General features: G+C 53.1%; 1 protein-coding gene across 2 annotated transcripts in view; it reads left to right on the top strand.

The window, feature by feature from the left end:
• TTC39A (tetratricopeptide repeat domain 39A) overlaps positions 1-19,530 on the top strand; it is a 54,790-nt gene that overhangs the window by 22,005 nt on the left and 13,255 nt on the right. For both annotated transcript variants that reach the window (XM_028512899.2, XM_036026069.1), the window contains exons 3-10: positions 9,002-9,133; positions 9,992-10,068; positions 11,313-11,380; positions 13,089-13,153; positions 15,092-15,191; positions 16,655-16,720; positions 18,808-18,916; positions 19,414-19,481. In XM_028512899.2, the coding sequence (XP_028368700.1) occupies positions 9,002-9,133; positions 9,992-10,068; positions 11,313-11,380; positions 13,089-13,153; positions 15,092-15,191; positions 16,655-16,720; positions 18,808-18,916; positions 19,414-19,481 (685 nt within the window). The remainder of the gene's footprint in view (positions 1-9,001; positions 9,134-9,991; positions 10,069-11,312; positions 11,381-13,088; positions 13,154-15,091; positions 15,192-16,654; positions 16,721-18,807; positions 18,917-19,413; positions 19,482-19,530) is intronic.

Raw genomic sequence — 19,530 nt, 5'->3', positions numbered from 1 at the left:
CCAGGTTGGGGGTAGGAGGTGTGCCTGTGTGTGCACTTCTGGGAGCCCACATGTGAGTGTAGGGATGGGGGGTTGCGGTGTCATGGAGAACCAGAGGTCTTCTGTGAAAGGGCCCTTTGTAACTGAATGCCTTCAGCCTGCTGGGTCACAGTGACCCCTGGGAGTCCCAGAAACACGGCTCAGCCTCCTCGTTCCACAGCTGTGAGCAGCCAGGCCCTCCCCAAGGTCAGTGTGACTTCCTTCCTCTTGGCTTCTTCTGGCCTCTTCTGCTTTGATTTCCTGTTCCCACCAAACCCACCAGGGGCTTCTGCCCCATCAGTTAACACAGCCCTCTTCCTTTGTTTTATCCCGAAGTGCTAAAGACTAAGGCTGCCTTTTTGAGTGATAATCAGAGTCATTCATCTAATTCTTCTAGGGTTTACTGTCTTACTTCTAAATGATATGTTTATACTGCTCTTTTTCACTTACTTTTTGCAATTTTTCAGAAACTGAAATTGACATAAAATTCAGATACCATGAAATTCACTCTGTTGCTTTCTACTTTCAGACATCATCTACTGGCAAATAAGAAGTTAGCTTTCCTGGACCTCTGCCCCATCTCCCTTCCCTCACCTCCCTCTTATCATTATATCACAATATTCGGCTAAATCAACAATAAATGTTTACATTATTATAACTATGTAGTTAATGCTCACCACAGAGACAAGTTGTACATTGTAAGACTACATTTCCCTTCCAGAGTTAATAATTGTCTCATTTTTTTTCACTTGCCTAATTTATTATACATTTTCCTTGAACTCTTTATAATTACTCCATCAGACCCTACTATTGCGAGCACTTCCCTAAATGCTCAGGCATGTCAGGTGGGCACTCGGTTCCTCCTTGGCCTGGAAACCTGTCCCCCGGAGGACAGGCGTGTCTCCCAGAACTCCCCCAGCTTTTTCTCTCCTGTATCCTCCCTCATTTTACCAGAGTGTGTCCTCTAGAAATTGTTGCATCAATCAGAATTTTGAACGTATTGTGCCTTGTTTTCTAGTCTCTACTATAGCTGTGAGACCCTAATTCTTCTCACTTTGCATGTGACCTTTTTTCCTCCAGGAGAGCTTAAGCTCTTCTCTTTTATTTCTGCATGTCCTAAACTTCACAATAACATGCTGGAATGTAGTTTTTTTGTTTTTGGTTTTTTTAAACATTTTATTCATTTATTCTTAGAGAGAGGGGAAAGGAGGGAGAAAGAGAGAGAGAGAAACATCAATGTGTGAGAGATACATTATCAGTTGCCTCTTGCATGCCCCCAGTTGGGGACCTGGCCCTAGGCATGTGCCTTGACTGGGAATCGAACCAGCAACTTTTTGGTTCACAGGCCAGCACTCAGTCCACTGAGCCACACCAGCCAGGGCTGTAGCCCTTTTTATTTGGTACATTTAATTTGAGACTGTTTCAGTTCTAGGAAATTCTCTTGTATCATTCCTCCATGTTTTGTTTCCCCTCCCTGAGCTTTTTTAAAGTCAGATGTTAGACTTCCTGGATTAGCCCTCTTCTAAGCCTCTTATCACCCCCTGCCCCCAATTCAATATCTTTTTCTTTTTTTTCTGATTTCCAGATTTCCTTGATCTTATCATTAAATCCTTCTGCTGACTTTTCTTTATTCTTGTAATTAGCACATATGATTAATTTCCTACTACTCATTGTTCTCTAAACATTCTCAGTTCTTTTTAAAATATTTTTATTTTAATTGTTGTTGCAGTACAATTTTCTATCTTTTACTCCCATCCCAACCCACCCACCCAGCCCTTTCCTCCTCCCTCCCATTTCCACCTGCCCCTAGTTTTTATTCATGTGTCCTTTATACTTCTTCCTGTAAACTCTTCCTCTTTTCCCCTGAAATTCCCCTGAAATTCCCTCTCCTCTCCCCTCTGAACACTGTCAGACTGTTCTCTATTTCAGTGTCCTTAGTTATATTTTGCTTGTTTCTTTGTTTTGTTCTTTAGGTCCCTGTTAAAGGTGAGATCCTATGGTATTTGTCTTTCACTGCCTGGCTTATTTTGCTTAGCATAATGCTTTCCAGTTGCATCCATGCTGTTGCGAAGGGTAGGAGCTCCTTCTTTCTTTCTGCTGCATAGAATTCCATTGTGTAAATGTACCATGGTTTTTTGATCCATTCATTTACTGATGGGCACCTAGGTTGCTTCCAGCATTTGGCTATTGTAAATTGTGCTGCTATGAACATTGGGGTGCATAGGTTCTTTTGGATTGGTGTTTCAGGGTTCTTAGGATATAATCCTAGCAGTGGAATTGCTGGGTCAAAAGGCAGATCCATTTTTAGTTTTTTGAGGAAATTCCATACTCTTTTCCATAGTGGTTGTACCAGTCTGCAATCCCACCAACAGTACACTAGGGTCCCCTTTTCTCTACAACCTCTCCAACACTTGTTGTTTGTTGCTTTGTTTATGATGGCCATTCTGACCGGTGTGAAGTGGTATCTCATTGTGGCTTTAATTTGCATCTCTCTGATAGGTAGTGATATTGAGCATCTTTTCATGTGTCTCTGGATCCTCTGTATGTCCTCCTTGGAGAAGTGTCTGTTCAAGTCCTTTGCCTATTTTTTAATTGGGTTGCTTGTCTTCTTAGAGTGGAGTCATGTAAGTTCTTTATATATTTTGGAGATTAAACCCTTGTCTGAGGTATCATTGGCAAATATGTTTTCCCATACAGTTGGTTCTCTTTTTATTTTAATACTGTTTTCTTTAGCTGTGCAGAAGCTTTTTATTTTGATGAGATCCCATTTGTTTATTCTTTCCTTTATGTCCCTTGCTCTGGGAGACATATCAGTAAAAATGTTGCTGCGTGAAATATCTGAGATTTTCCTGCCTATGTTCTCCTCTAGGACATTAATGGTGACATGGCTTGTATTTAAGTCTTTTATCCACCTTGAATTTATTTTTGTGTATGATGTAAGTTGGTGCTCGAGTTTCATTTTTTTGCATGTAGCTAGCTTTCCAGTTCTCCCAACACCATTTGTTGAAGAGACTGTTTTTACTCTATTTTATGTTGCTGCTCCCTTTGTCAAATATTAATTGGCTGTAGAGACTTGGGCTTATTTCTGGGCTCTCTGTTCTGTTCCATTGTCTAAATATTCTCAGTTCTTTATATTGTATTTGGAACATGAGAGTCCTTAGCACAGGGTCTGGCACAGAGCAAGCACTTGAATAAGTATTTATTGTTATTATTACCACAGAGTATTACCTCTTTTAAACATGTTTTATTATTTTCCTGCATAATCTCAGCCATCCCCAGTTTCCCTATTCTGTTTAATGAAGGAACCCTCTACTCGTGGGGTCTTTCCGTAATGCCTGCTGTTGCCTGGCTGTTTGCATGGTCATATTTAGGAGCGAGTTTCTTAAAGGGCCAACTGGAAAGTCCAAGCCAGGCAGCCTTGTAATTGGTGGCATCAACTTCAGGATGATCTGGCCCCAGATGTCAGCTTCTCCAGAGAAGAGTCCTCCATTCCTCAGGCTGGACAGGGAGCCGCCCCTGCCCCTGCACTCTGGGTTTGGGTGGGGGTGGTGGGGGCGGGGTCTAATCCTGTCTATGGTCTGCTTACCCTTAATCCACTCTCTTCAGCTCTAGGTTGTCCTCTGCCACACCTGGTTTCCCAAGCTCCCAGGGAAAGCAAAGAATGAGGGCAGGGGTCCTCCTCCCCCAAGTCCCCAAGCCTGACCTGTTCAATTTGTCTAGTCTTGATTGACCCATTCATTGTTCTGCCAGGGTCAGTGGCTCAGCCCCTGGGGGGCAGGGGTCCCAAGGAATGACAGTCACCATGTGTCTTACAACAGGGCTCCGGCCGCAGCCCCCACACCTCACCCCCACCCTCTGAGGGGACCTGGGCCTGAGGTGGGCAGAGCAGGGCAGGCAGCGGTCTACAGCCAGAGTGCGGCCATCATCTGAGGCAGGCCAAGCCTCTTCCTGCACTGTCCCCGAACATCCAGTGTCCCCTTCCATGGTTTTCGGAAGACTCCTGACTCCATTTCCATCCTGGTCATTACCTGTCCCTTACTCAGCCCTGACCCCCAGACTGTGGCTGCCTTCCCTCACTGGCCAGGCTGCCCAGCATACAGCTGCTTCGCCTGCCCTACCCATACTCCAAGCCCAGACACTGGCCTGTCTCCTTATCCCCTAAAGCCCAGCTAAGTAAGACTGGGCTATCCCTTGGTCTAACTCTAAACTGTCCTGCAGACATGGGGCCAACAGAAGGGAGGCAGGGCCCAGAGGAAACTGTTTAAACCAGATACCATGTTGCACCCAGTCCCTCAAGCTGTACCCACCACAGAATCCCTAAGTGACCCCCCTGCAGCCCCTCCTCATTGAGGGGCCACCTCACCTCCCCTCTTCCTAAAGGTGGCACCACAGAGACAGTCTGCACATGAGACCACCTTTTACCACACATGGAAGGTAGCGTAGCTTCTCTTTATCCCCATTCTAGAAAAGGATCTTTGCTTTCTTTCCGAATGTAAGAGTTTCCCCCTAAACAGTAGATGTCAGTAGCACACTCCTCATGCCCCTTGTGACAAACAAAAAATGTTTCCAGATATTGCCAAATGTCTGGGGGCGGCAAAAATACCTCTCCACCTCAGGTGAGAACCACTGGTCTCCAGAAAACAATTCTGGCTCAAAACGGCCTCCCCTCCGCAGTCACAGCCATTGAAGCTTGGAAAGATGTTGGTGTTCCGTTCTCTTCACTGTTCCTCGTTGTGTACAAAGTGTCTCCTTTCATTGTCCTAACCCCAGGCAGTGGGGGATGTTACTGTTCTTTTGCCTTCAGAGAGCTCCTGCTTGCCCCCCTCCTTCAGTCTGTCACTTGTTGAGTAGTGTTGTCTTTGTTTCAAGTTCATTTTGATTGACACTGTGTCTGTCCCTGAACACTGTCTCTGGAACATGGTAGCTACTCCATTCCGGTCTTCTTGATGAAAAAATGATCCCAACTGACAAGTTGCACAGCCAGGATTCAAGTCCAGGCCCACGCAGCTCCACAGCCCACGGCCTCTGGGGCTGTCTCAGAGCTCGAGCAGGTGGAGGAGTTTACTTTGGGCGAGAGGACTCGCACCTGCCTCCTCCACCAGGAGGGAGGGAAGGAGGTTGATCAGTCGTGTGCAGGTGCAGGAAGTTCCGAGTGTTTTCATGCTATGCCCTGAGGTTCCCCTGAGGAGAGAGGCAAAGCCCCTTGCTGAGAGTGAGGGGGCAGGCTGGTGTTGGGGGTGAGGAGGAGAGGGGAAAAGTTTTAGTGTGACAGGCCTGGCTGGGGTTGGTGGCCTCTGCTCAGAGTGTGCCTGTGTAGCTGGTGGCTTCCCTCAGGGTTGGTTGGGACAAAGTGGGCAGTTGTGTGGCCATGGTTCCTAAGTGGGTGCAGCAGGAGGTTGGAAGGCTCAGCAGTGAGTATTTCACAAGAGAGCGGCTGGTATGAAGAAGTAAGTTGAGACATCAGGAAGAGAAGACAGGCTGGAGTGGGGGGAGGGGCAGCGGGTGTGCTGAGCCAAAGCAGGAAGGTAGGGAGGTGGCGTCATTTCGGGCTCCTGAGGCAGAGTCACTCTGTGGGATGATGATGAGGCGAAGGTGTGATCCGTGGGAAGGGGTGATTTGGGTACCTGTTCCTGGTTCATTTAGCAAAACCTCATGAGTGTTCACATGGGCCCAGCAGTGTGCTGGGTTCTGGGGCTGCGGTACCGAGCAAGGCTTGGGCTGTTCTCAGTGAAACAAGCAATGAGGGGTGTCGGGAGTTATACCTGGACCCCAAACTCATGGGGAGGGGCTGGCCAGGAAGGCTGTAGGACTGGCCACATAATTTCTGGGGCGCATTGCAAGGTGAAAATATGGGGTCCTGTTCAAAAATTATTAAGGATTTCAAGACAGCAATAGCAGAGAATCAAACCAAGCGAGCGTTGGGCCTTTTTAGGCGTGAGTCCCAGTGCCACTGCACAGATCCCACCATGAAGCCAGCCTGGACGTCTTCCTGGAGGAAGTGACACTGAGGCTGAGATGGGCTGGATGAGGAGACAGTCGGGTGGAGGACATTTCTAGGCAGAGCAAACTCTGTGCAAGGGCCTCACAGTGATGGAGGGGGGTCCCGTGTATTCGAGGAGCAGAGACGCTAGGCCTGGTTGGAGTGAGGAGAGCTGGAGCAGGTCCCGGAAGGGAGAGGGCTGGGTGACGGAAGCGGGGCTGGGAGTACGAGTCCCCCAGAAGGTGGTCGGGCTGGAGAAGAGGGCAGTGAGGTGGGGTCTGAGAGGACCTGGACGTGCGATGGTAGGGCTTTAACTATAGTGAAGTAAATAAAAAGGCTTGGGAGGTGGGTTGGGTGCTGTTTCTGCCTTTCAGTCTAGTGCAGCCTGCCCAGAGAGGCCCTCGGAAGTGGGACCTTAGGCTGGGACTGAGGGGGTGCCCCAGGAAGGATCAGTGGGGGTTGGGTCAGAGCCAGGAGACCCAGATGATGGGGACAAGGATGGCAAACAAGTAGCTGACAAGGGCCTGAGCCTTGGCTACTGGTGGAGGAGGGAAGGGCTGGAGGCCCCTGGACTTAGCTGACCTCCAGGAGGCCATGGAGTCCCTGGTTCCACACCAGCTCTTCTGAGGGCTCTTCCAGTGCCCTCCCCATCTTCATAGTTGGTCCGAGCCCAGAAGGTGAGACCCCAGTGGGCGTCATGTCCCATAGCTGGTCTAGCTCAGAGGTGAGAGGGCTGTTGCTCCCAGGGGTCTGGACGCTGTGTGTGCAAACGAGAAGTCTGTGGAGTGCAAACAGCACTGGGAGTGTTTGAGGCCAGGGAGGTCGTGATGCCTCTGTATCCCAAATCCCAGTCCGTTCCGTAGTTGGGGAGCTTCCAGGTGGTGGGCTGGGGAAGGGCCAGGAGCATGCTGTGGCCTTGGGCCTCAGACTGGAAATTCCACTTTGCCTGCCAGCTTCCCTGGGATGGGGGGAGGGTGCTGTTCCTCCTTGTGGGCCCAGCACCAGACTGGGCTCAGCACGTGGGTTGAGTGGGTGGAGCTGGGGTGCTGGGGTGGGGGTTAGGGGAGAGAGGAAGAGAAAGGCAGGGGCTTGAGAATTAGAGAGGCCTGGCGGGAGGGGGTTGTCGGGAGTGGGCATGGGTCTGTGTGCTGGGGGAGAGCCCCCTCCCTGTGGAGAAAGCTTTCATCTGGGGTAATAACTCTTGACCCTGGCTGGACACGGAAGGACTCACATTTATTGACCATTGACCATATGGCATCCTATTTAAGCCCCCAAGGTCTGGAAGAGAAGGATTATTGTATCCCTTTTACAGAGGAGAAACTTGAGGCTCAGAAAGGCTGCGAGGCTCACCAGAACCACACAGCTGGTAACTAGCAAGGCCGAGATTCCAACCTGTGTCTGAGGGACTCTGCAGCCTGAGCTCTGCCCCCACCACGGGCTGCGGACTCCTTGCCACAGGCCACTGCCCTCAGATCGAACGGTTCCAGCAGAGATCTGGGAGGTGTCCCAACGGGGCTGGCGAGGGGTGGACCAGCCATTTGTCTCTTTCCCAAACCTTTGACTTCCAAGGATGATGTCACCTGAGGGCCACTCAGAAGTAAAATAAATAAATAAATAAAAGCAACAATTTACAGAGGTGTTTTGTGAATGAGAAAAGCAGGAAAATGCATAAAGTCACATGATTATGATTGTACAATAGAATAGTCTATAAACCTTAGTCATCCTTTTGCTCTGAAATTCCCAATGTAAGCCTAGCACTTAGGAGTTTCTAACTAATTAACGAGGGGATGTGGGGAAGGGAGTGAAACCACTGCAGCACCTGCTGTGTGCCAGGCAAGGGTACTCTCCAACCAGCGCCACAAGGAGCTGGGTTGGCCAGCATCATCGCCCCCATTTTGCAGAAGCATAAATCAAGGCCCAGCCGCACTCTGACTTCCCCGAGTACAAAGAGGGACTGGCTTTGTCCTCATCCCTCCCCCTGCCTGCCGCTCTCTCCATGTGTTAGACTGACTGTCCCCACCCCCTACCCCAGCCCCAGCACACCCTTTTGTGGAGGGCTGGAGGGCAAGGCCCGCTGCCTGAGGTAGGCTTGTTGGTCCCGTACATGGTGCTGAGGACAGAGATGTGTCCCACACAAGCTCTGTCCCTGAGGTGCCCGAGGTCTGGGGAGAGAGCTTTGCTTCTGCTGATGTAGGTCCAGTGGGGGCCTCACTGTGGTCAGAGACACCTGCCCCCTGAGGGGGGAGCCCTGGGTTCCCAGGGGCCTGGGAGGCATTTAAAGGCCTTGACAGTCAGGGGACATGCGGGTAGGGGAAGGGCATCTGAAGCTGAGGGACCAGCATGCGTAAAGGCCTGGGAGGAGGGAGACTGTGGGATTTTCTTGAGAGCATGTGTGGTTCAGCCTTGAATGTGACCAGATCACAGAGCGGAAGCGACAAGAGGGCTGGGCTGGGGAGGTGGGCAGGCCCTGCACTGCGTGGAGCCTCGGACCTGAGCGTTATCTCATGGGATGTGGGAGCTACAGAGGGTTTAACCAGGAAGAGACACAGTCAGCTAGATGGTGGAATGGGAAGAGGCAGGAGGCGGGAGGCCAGTAAGGAGGCCCAGGAAACATGCACCGGACAAGCCCGGGGGTGGGGGTTGAGGACAGAAGAGATCCCACTGACAGGACCTGGGCTCCGCCTGTGGGGTGCAGGGCAGAAGGCGAGGGGCCAGCCCTGGCTGAGGGAAGGGAAGTGTGGCCTTGGGCCAATTTTAATTGAGCCTTCACAGCAGCCTTGTTGCTGCTCTCTGTACAGAACGGAAGAGAAACTGAGTCTCAGATTTGGCTTTAAGTCACTTAAAGCCCCTCAGCTGGGATCTGAGGTCTTTAGACCTTGGGCAAGTCTCTTCCCCTCCTTGGCCCCCATGTAGATGGGAGAGGGCGTGGTGGCTGGTTGGCACAGGGCTGGCTGTCTCTGGAGCCCTAGGAGTTGGGACTCTCATGTCCTTTCTCTCTGGCAGGACCAAGGAGAGCATGTACCACTCGCTGACGTATGCCACCATCCTGGAGATGCAGGCCATGATGACCTTTGACCCTCAGGACATCCTGCTTGCTGGCAACATGATGAAGGAGGCGCAGTTGCTGTGTCAGAGGTCAGGCCACAGGGCGGGCAGGGCTGAGGGCTGAGGTATCATGAGGCCCATCCTTCTGTCACGCTGGCCTATCCCAGCGCTGAAAGTGCTGTGATGAATGCTGCTCCTTTCAGCTAAAAGGATGTGTCCCCAAGTGCTAACACCTGTCCCTGTCAGCGCTGCCTCAGGACCCTTCTTGTCTGAGCCATTCACTGAGCAGCTCCCGGGGGCCAGGCATGTTTGGGAGGAGACCAAACCTGGCTGTCCCTTAATAACTCTTTGGCCTTGGGCTGGTCCCTCTGGGGACCTGGCTTTCCCTGTCTGTAAAATGGGTGTGATGATAGGGTTGCCCTGGGGCTGCAGGAAACTGTCATGGCAGCCCCTGGCATGTGACGGGTGTTCAGTATATGCTAACTGCTTAAATCAGTGAACCGATAGACCCCGCATGTGGCTGACATTGGGCAGGCACACACTTGTGCTTGTCCTAGGCTAGGCCCTGTGCTGGGTGCTGGCCGCCTAGGGAATCGTCAGACCTGGGCCGCCTGACGCTCACACTGCCTGGTGGGAAGACAGCCATAAACAGTGACATCCCAGCATGGTGCCCAAGGGGTTGTGGAGGAGCAGGAAAGGCTTTTTGGAGGGGTTGATGCCAGAGCTGGTTGAAGGATGACTAGGAGCAGTGCAGGGAGGGGGGAGCTCCAAGCAGAGGGAAGAGCAGGGACACCAGTGTGAGAAAGCCCTAAATTTGGGGGAGTTGTCAGGAGTTCAGCATGGGGTTGGGTGGGGGGCATCCTATGGGAGGGGCAGATGTGGTCAGAGCGCAGCTGGGACCCTCACTCACCTTCCCTGAATGATCGGAGGCCCCTTTTCCCTCTCTAGGTACCGGAAGAAGTCCTCTGTAACAGACTCCTTCAGCAGCCTGGTGCACCGCCCCACTATGGATCAGTTCACCGAAGGTGTGGCCTCATCCAGATGTCTTCTCAATCCTGCTGGCCCCAGGCAGCCCAGTTCCAGGCCTGGGAGGGGCAGGAAGGGGCAGTTATCCTCCCAGTCCCACTGAGGGGGCAGGGCCCTGGCTGGGACACATGTGGGCCAAACCTGGGGCCTTTTGAGGAGTGGCTCTCAGGTGATGGGAGAGCAAACAAGACTCACTTCCTTGATGGCATCACCTGCTAAGCGCCTGGGAATCCAGGAAGGAAAATGCTGTCATAAGGCCTATGTACTTGGTTCCTCAGGCCAGGGGGGCTCAGCATTGCATGTGCAGTTAGGTTTACTGGCTTGACTGTAGTAGAGATGGACCCCCATGCCCCAGAGGGAATGTGGTCTAGAGGCTGACACATGGGGGGAGGGAACTGAAAGCGGTGGAGGAGACGGTCCGGGCTGCCAGCACCTGAGCAGCCTCTTCAGTTCTGCAAGCAGCAGCAGCAGCAGCCACCCGTGAGCGATTTGGAACTCTTCAATATAGGGGCAAATGTCCTTCCCCACCTGGAGAGCCCTAGAAGATTCCAGCAAGAGACAATGCATGTGATGGTGCTATTCTCTCCTTCATACTGTCTGTAGCTCCCTGTCGCCTGCAGGACCAAGTCTGTAGTCCCTCCTCGACACCCTGTCCCCCAGATTCAGGGTCCTCTGCACCTACCCCCTTTCTTTCCTCACCTCGCCCCATTTCAACCGTCTGTGCCTCAGCGGTCCCCCAACATCTCAGTCGTTTGGCTCTCCTGGGCTTCTTCCTAGAAAGCGATTGCTTCCTCATTTTTCATTCCTTTTTCAACTCAAATGCCCTTTCTTCTGGAAGTCTTCCCTGACTCCTGGGCTGTGTTAGGTCTCCTTCCTTTACTCTCACAGATTCTTTGTTCATCTGTGCAACCCAGTGCCTTCTCCTTGCCCGACCCAACACTGTCCAGGTCTTGGGGCCTGGATACAGTGATGCTTGGGGAGCAGAGAGCAGGCTGAGGGCCCTGTCCTGACACTCTGGGTGGTGGGATGGGGGGACTGGGGCAGACAAGGGGCAGGAAATGTAAGCCAATTCAGAACAGCGGTGAGTGCTGCACAAGCTGACCTGGGAGATGGGGTGGAGGATGGGGAGGGTACTGACTCAGGCTCCCTTTGCTTTTTTGGGAAGTGGGGGTGGGGAGGATTTGGCCCAAGCCTCCTGCCAAGAGTCCCAGGAGGCCACAGGGCTTTGGTTTTCTCCCCACAGAGGAAATCCACGCTGAGGTCTGCTACGCAGAGTGCCTGCTGCAGAGAGCAGCCCTGACTTTCCTGCAGGTAGGAACCCTCTGCTTGTACGAGCAGCCTGGGGATTTCAGAAGCTGGATCACCATGACAAAGACAGAAGGGCCTATCGCAGCCATGATCAGCCCCGTTGTGGTTGAAGCGACACTCCCAGCCCTGGCCAGACTCAGTGGCAGAGGTCATGGGCTTTACCCGCTCCACACAGAGCACACGTGTCCCATCCGCTACCAGGATGTGCTTCTAGCTCGTGACTGCCGCCTTCCTGCTAAGGGTCACGTGGGACACAGGCATGGTCATAAAGCCTGTTTCATACTGATTTGTTCAACTGACAAGTTGACTTGTAGCATCTACAACATACCAGGCTTTGTGCATATATTACAGGCATGTAGTTTTTACATACCTTATCCACGCTGCATGTTTGTGTTTATGTACAGCTACATATATTATTCAATCTTCATCTCACAGGCCTGCAAAAGGGAGGGTCTGAGGGGAGGAGCCACGTTCCCAAAGTCACATGGTTAGCAAATGGCAGAGCTGGGATTTGACCCAGGTCTGGCCATGAGGAGCCCACGCTCCATACCACACATCGGTAACCAGGAGAACCAGCACCTCAGGATTTTACCAGAAAGTTTGGTTAGAATGATCACATATAATCATCATGCAAATATGTACATTAGGGTGGAAAAACACATATAAAATTTATTGTTGGGTGCTGTTTATCTTTGTTTGCTATTTTTCTATCTTTTTGGTCCTCTGGTGATTAGAATTGGATTGATCCTAATCCTTCATTAGGATTATAATTGCATCATAAATGGCCTTTTATTTTCTTTATTTATTCTAGTGTTACACACAGTAAATAAACACACATTCATGAACTGCACCCCCGCCCCCCGCCCTGAGAACAGAACGTTGCTAGCAAGCCTCCTCGCCCTCTGGGCCCCTCTCCACCCTGTGCCCTGCCTCCCTCCCCAGAGGGAGACCCCTAGCTAGAGTTTATGTTTATCATCCCCCACCCTATTTTTTTGGAAAATAGCTTTTTCATCTTCCAATTCGTATCTGAACAGCATATTATGTTTTAGTTGGCTTAGATCTGTGTGGGACTTGCTTTCTTCACCCAGCCTATGTGGCCGTGTAGCGATCCTTCTCTGAATATGCCGGCTTGTTCATTCATCCTCCTCCTGAAGGGTGTTTGGGTTGTTTCTGGGTCTTGGCGGCTGTGAACAGCGGTGTTGTAAACATTCCTGAAGGTGACTCCTGCAGCCCGTGTTCATCATTTCTCCTGGGTATAAACTCAGGAGTGGAACTGCTGGGTGGGCTCTAGGTGTTAGTGCTTTAAATTACAAATGTGATACATAGCAGCTTGTGAAAAACACAAACAATCCAAAACCGGGCATCCCTCTTCCTTTCCCACACCCTGCCCTGCACCCACAGGAGGCACTGTGAACCTTGGGTGAATCACAAGGCCTTTCTCCAAGCACGTAGTACACATGCAAAGCTGGTGAGGGGGGGGTGTAGTCAAATCCCTGGGCATTTTGGAGGTCTCAGTTAGTAAATAAGACCCTCATCTCAAGTCCCAAGGGTAAGGAGCCTGGTTTGGCTGACCTCTGACCCCATTCCCCCAGGGCCCCTCAAAGAGCTGGACCCAGGAAGGGGGAAGGCAGAGCCCAGAGCCTTGTGTGACCTTTCTTAAGCTGCTGGCTACCCACCCAGGCCCAGCTCTTAGCATCTCTCCCTCCTGCAGGATGAGAACATGGTGAGCTTCATCAAGGGCGGCATCAAAGTTCGAAACAGCTATCAGACCTACAAGTGAGTGGGGCTGGCCTGGGGGGCCTGGGGCACAGCATCTGCTGCCCTGTGCCTCGGGCTGCTTTGTGGGAGCTGGAGAACGCCAGCCGGAGGCCTCAGGCAGCTTTCTGTACCCCCAGGACCTCAGTTTTCTGGAATGTTATTCCCCTCATTTTCCTGGGTGTGTCTCATGGTTCCCCTGAGTGCTTACTCTGTGCCTGACCTTGAACTCACAGAACATAAGACATAGATTCTGCACAAACAGCTTGGGCTGGTGGGGGCAGGGGGAAGGACACGGTAATTTTGAGAACAGCAGCAGAACTCCTACACACCCATTAAAGCCCAGTCCAAATGTTACTTTCCCCCTGAAGCCTTCCTTGACGTCTCCAGAACACAGGGGTGGTTACCACACACACCCCAAGTGCCCCCTAAGGTGGGAGCTACCTGAGGGCCAGATCATTTCTGTGCCATCCCAGTACTGGGCAAGGCATAGGCCAATTTTATGGATGAAAGAATGAAGACTCAACACAGAGCACTTTTACCTAACGTGGCACCACAAATGTCTGCCATTCCAAAGTGAAAACAGCTCTGAAAGCACATCTCCCCTCGCCCCCACTGCCCATTTGGCATTAAAAAATCATTTTCCATTAAAAGTCGACTTGAATTGACTTGAGGCTATTTATCATCTCTATTTCCCCCATTTAACTCGACCATTTCCCTGCAGAGCTATTCTGAGTCTGACTGCAAGGTATCGCTGGTGTAACACCCATGCAGTACGTGGGCACCACACGCCCCGTGGGCCTGTGCCGGGAATGTGCGAGGGAAACCAGACAAGCGTTCTGCCTCCTCCGTCTCCCCACCGGCTGCCAGCGTGATGTTTGCAAAGCACAAACCTTGTCAGGTTGCCCTCTGCCAAGGCCCGAGGCTCCTCTTGCCAAGTCACTCCCCAGAGCCCCCCGCCCTCCTCACCACATCTCCCGCTGCACTGCGCCTCAGGCGTTCGGGCGCTCCTTCAGCTCTTCAGACGTGCCAAGTTCATTCCTGCCTCACGGACTTTGGACACGTTGTCCTCCCTGCCAGGAACATTCTCTCTGTGCCAGGCTCATCCCTCCTCATCCCTCAGTTTTCAGCTCAAATGTCAGCTCCACCGGGAGCCTTCCCTGAACCCAGACTCGGTCAGGCCCCGGTATCATTCTTCAAGGCCTTTCTTACCTTCACAGTTGACTCCATGGAGGTCTGCCCTCTAGAAGGGAGACTCATGAGGGCAGCCGCCTGGTGGCTTTGCTCCCTGCTGTCCTTCAGTGTCTGGCACAGAGAGGCCGCAGTCAATGTTTGCTGGTTAAAGGTCCTCCAGGTGTTCAAGGCCGGGGAAGATGACGGGCACATACTTAGAGCCTTTGTCCTGCCCCAGACAGGCTGGGACACGGGCTTCATACAGTCGGTGGCCAGGGGAAAGAGGGCTGGATTCTAACCGAGAGACTCCAGGAGACTTCCCGAAAGAGGGGCTGCTGGAGTTAGCCCAGTGGTTCTCAACTGGGGGTGACTTTGCACCCCTCCCCATGAGACATTTTGGTTGTCACAGCCGGTGTCTAGGGAGGGGGGGGCCAGGCATGCTGCCCAACATCTTGTGATGCACTGTCTCCCCCAGAGGGTCATGCAGCCTAGGATGCCAGCAGTGCCCAGGCTGAGAAAGTGTTTTAGACAAAACGCAGAGCACAGGCAAGTGCCTGGGTGTTGGCCAAGGCAGGTGCACAATGGCTGACATGGCTGACACTGAGGACAAGGAGTGTGCTGTTATAGTGGGAGATGAGGCTGGAAACTCCTTGGATATCAGCCTTCTGGATTGCTGGGACTGGTGTAAACCTGCGTGAGTCCTGAGATCGGCTGGCAACAGGGGCAACGTAGGCTGGGCTGGAATGAGCTGCAGCCCCCACTACGTGACTTTGCTTCCCTCTGCAGGGAGCTGGACAACCTCGTGCAGTCCTCACAATACTGCAAGGGAGAGAACCACAGGCACTTCGTAGGAGGTGTGAAGCTCGGCATGGGCGCCTTCAACCTGGTGAGTGGGAGTGCCCCTCCCCATGTCCAAGTGTCTGGGCTCAAAATTAGCCTCCCCTGCACGCCCCAGCTGCACACATGTGCTTTGCTGGGCTCCTGTGCTGGGCCCTGTGCCGCCCCTGGGACCCCACAGTAAGCAGATATATTGCAGCCTCAGGGGCTCAGCTGGGGTGCGGGTGGGCGTGGGTGCTGGCACTGGCTCCAGAGTCCCTGCTGCGCATTCCTTCCCAGGCCAAGTTGAAAGTTTGAAATCTACCACAGTGGCAGTATTTAGAGCACCAAAAACTGAAAACACTAAATCAGCTCCCTGGGGAGCTGGTGGCTGACTTTGCGTAGTGGGGGGAAGGAGAGAGTCCTGGAAACAGCTGGTGACCCACGGGGACTGGAGAGCCAAACTCCTTTCTGGGGGAGGCGGGGAAACTTTCTTCCTGGAGGGAGTGGTATTTGAGCTGGATCTCAGATGACCCATCGGTGGGGGAAGTTTTCCAGGCAAGGAAGAGCACACTAGGCAGAAGGAACAGTGTGAGTAGAGCAGGGAGACTCAGAAGAACCGTGTCTGCTCCTGGGAGGAGCTGCCCATGGAAAGTTCAGCCTCCTGGCCTGGGGACTTTTCCAAAGTGTGTGTGTGTGTGTGTGTGTGTGTGTGTGTATCTATGTAAGGGGGTAGGGAATACAGGGCAGGGGTGTTCTCTCCGCTTCAGGCAAAGCCTGTTCCAAGAGCAGGCCTTGGGGCGGGGATCCCTGCCCGGGTCTGAGTTCGTTTCCTTATATGTAAAATGGGAACAGTGAGTCCAGGCCGGGTGCTGAGGAATACAAACTGCAAAGTGTGTTGGATGCAGGTTATAGCCAAACTCTCCTTGAGTTCAAGGACTGGCTCCACCTCTGATGAGCTTTGGGGCCTTGGACATGTCCTGTCACTTACCTGGGCCTCTGTTTCCCCATCTGTCAAAAGGGGCAGTAGTCCCTTCTGTGCAGGACTGTTCTAAGTATCGAATGCAATGACGGAGTCCCTGTGCCAAGTAGGGATCCAATGTAACAACAACTACAACAGCTGATTATTACATGCAGGCCCCCTGCTATGTGCTTTACACATATTAATTCGACCCGTCTGCACAGTACCCTTATGAGGTAGGGGCTCTTATTATTCCCATTTTACAGATGAGGAAAGTAAGGCATAGAGAGGATGTGTATTGCCCAAGGCGACCCAGCTGGGAGTGGTGAGACTAGGATTTGGACGCAGTCTGCTCCTGTCACACTGTAACACTTCCCTATCTGGGGAAATTGGCTTTCCTGGGAACCCGGGGGCATTGCAGACACAGGGCCTGCACCCCCAGGATCACAAACACAGGGCCTGCACCCCCAGGATTAGACATAGGGCCTGAGCCCCCAGGATTAGACACAGGGCTGAGCCCCACTGGGCACACCTGGGCCCCTCCCTGTGCCCGCCTGCCTTTGTTCCTGCAGACGCTGTCCATGCTCCCTACTAGGATCCTACGGTTGCTGGAGTTTGTGGGATTTTCAGGAAACAAGGTAACTACCTGCTTTCTGGGATCTCCGACCCACTCAGCCCCAGGACTGGAGCTCAGCCAGACGAAGCGGGGCTGAGGGGCCACCGGGCCCAGGTGCCAGTTCTGGCTCAGTCCCCCTCAGTGTGTGGCCCTGGACAAGGCCCAAACCTCTCTGGGCCTCAGTCTACCCTTCAGTCAAGTAGGGCCAGTGATCCCTGCCTGGTCCCTCGCAGGGTGGAGGCTCTGGGGCTAGGGTGGCTGCGGAGGGCAGCTCTGTGCAGGGGCCTGGGGGTGTGCTCTCTGGGCCTCATGAGCATCGGGAACTTGGTTCTTCTCCCTTCAGAAGCCTGGAGCAAGTCCCTCCCCCTGGGACCATCTTCTGGTCTGGGACATGCTCAAGGGAAGCCCTACTATGCATCAGGCCTTGGGGGCAGAAACCATACTCACTATACTGAGGCTTTACTGAGGGCAGGAACCTGAGTACCAGGTAGCAGATCAAGGAGGGCTCCCTGGTGGAGGAAGCCTGAAGTGATGGAAGGAGCATTGGCCTAGAAGGCACCCCCTTCCCCCTGTGACTCTGAGCCTCTTTTCAGTAAAAAGGGGGCTTCCCCCCCCCCCTTTTAAAAATCAGGTCAGTGTTTCTCAAACCTCAACTTTTTCTAGCCCTTGCTGATTTTTTAAAAGAATTTATTTATTTATTTTTAGAGAGGGAAGGAAGGGAGAAAGAGAGAGAGAGAGACATCAATGTGCAGTTGCTGGAGACTGTGGCCTGCAACCCAGGCATGTGCCCTGACTGGGAATTGAACCTGCGACACTTTGGTTCACAGCCCATGCTCAATCCACTGAGCTACGCCAGCCAGGGCCCTTGTTGATTTTTGACATGTCAATGGGCCTCTATATTGTTACTACTTATACATTATTGTTCTCAAAAGTGGCTAGAAATTTTTACTTAAATTTATTTAAAGTAAACATACTACACAGAACACCTATATTATTTGGTATGATAAGAGCATAACCATAACAATAAATCCTATGAGGCTCAAACAGTCTTACGAAAGCCCAGCTGGGATGCGTGGTCTGCCGAGGCTGGCTGAGAAAGGAAGTCCAGGGCGAGCGCGATGTGGAGCACGCACCAGCGCAGGCCTGGGTTCCCCGGCCGCCGTCAGACGGACAGACCGAGAACTGAGAAGGGAAGACCCTGGTGTGGGACTCTCCGCTTCCTCGTCTGCTGGAGCACCTCTGACACCTCGGTTGCCACCTGTGGTCCATGGCCCAGGTGGGGGAACACTCACTGGAGGCTCTGAGGGTCCCTTTCCATTTTGTTTTCTTAAGAAGGCCCTTGGGTCAGGAGTAGGCTTTCAGGATGATGATGGGAGGGAAGAGCACGAGAAAGGCCAAGAGGTCGGATGGTGTGGCTGCCTGGCCAGGAAGAGAGGGTGACCAGGCCAGAATGGGGAGACCCCCAGCACAGCGCCAACTCCGTCTTCCTTCTGAAAGCAAAGGGGCCATGCAGGGTCTGAGGCAGGGGCGAGGCCCATCAGGTTTGTGTGTCACAAGGAACAAGAGCACCCTGGAGGGCAGACTGAGAGGCAGAGGCTGCAGACAGGGAAACAAGTGGGGTCTGGCCTCTTGCTCCTCCCCAGTCAGGCTCTGGAGCCTTCTCCTCCAGGAAGCCTTCCCAGACCACAGTCCTTGTGGTCCCATCTGTGCCCTGGGTCTGTGGTTAAGATCATCTGCCTCCTTGTCATTCCTCTTGCCCTTATCAGACCTGGGGCTGCTCAGGGCCTCAGCACCCACCACAGGCCAAGTAGGCCAATGGAGGGAGGAATGGGTGAGGCACTGTCGAAGAGGTGGCCTTGGCAGCGGTGTACGCTGTCCCCAGGAGGGCTGCTAAGACTCAGAGAGGGGCAGCAACTTGTCCAGGGTTGCACAGCCTGGGAGCAGCTGAGCCGGCCTCCTGGGTCTAGGGCTCTCCCACCCTCCCCCAGCTCCAGCAGCAGCCCTCACAGCTGTGCAGGAACCTCCAGGCCCCTGCTTCTCCTTGGGTTCCAGGCTGGACCCTGGGGAGCCTGGGCCTTGCTGGCCTCAGCCTGTCCCCTTGTCCCCCAGGACTATGGGCTGCTGCAGCTGAAGGAGGGCGCCTCAGGGCACAGCTTCCGGGCCGTGCTCTGCGTCATGCTGCTGCTGTGCTACCACACCTTCCTCACCTTTGTGCTCGGTAGGAGGGCCCTTGGGGCCCATGCGGGGGGCCTCTGGGGAATGGTTGGCTCTAAGGGTAGGGGTCAGAAGGGTGAAGGGCTACACACCCTGATGGGACCCCTGAGCCTGAGGATGGGGCCCTGAAACCACAAAGAACAGCCATATCAACTGGCCTGGCCCCTGACCGCTCCCTTCCCCACAATTTGACTGGGGTCTGGCCTCTGTGTTCTCATCTGTGAAATGGGGATGCTCACGCCCACCTTGGAGAGGGTGTGAGGACACTGGAAGCAGCTCCTTGGGGTTCTGGACACAGCCCTTGGTGGGCACTGACTCTTGGCTATTGAGACCTGTGATGTGACTTCTGCACTGTCTCATTTAACCCTCACGTCACTGTGGATAGAGAATATATTATCGCCATTTCCCAGAGGGGAAACCAGGCGCTGGGGGCAGCACCGGGGCCAGTGGTGGTAGTGACATGCGTTGTGCCCCTGCCCCCCCCCCCCCCCCCCGCCTCAGGCACTGGGAACGTCAACATCGAGGAGGCAGAAAGGCTCTTGAAGCCCTACCTGAAGCAATACCCTAAGGTGAGCTCTACCTCCTGCCAGGTGCCCCAGCGCATGTGTGCCCCATGCC

Source organism: Phyllostomus discolor, chromosome 5 (genome assembly GCF_004126475.2).
Source record: "Phyllostomus discolor isolate MPI-MPIP mPhyDis1 chromosome 5, mPhyDis1.pri.v3, whole genome shotgun sequence".
NCBI classification, from domain to species: Eukaryota; Metazoa; Chordata; class Mammalia; order Chiroptera; family Phyllostomidae; genus Phyllostomus; species Phyllostomus discolor.
The sequence above is the reverse complement of the archived record's forward strand: the minus strand, read 5'-3'. Positions and strand labels throughout refer to the sequence as shown.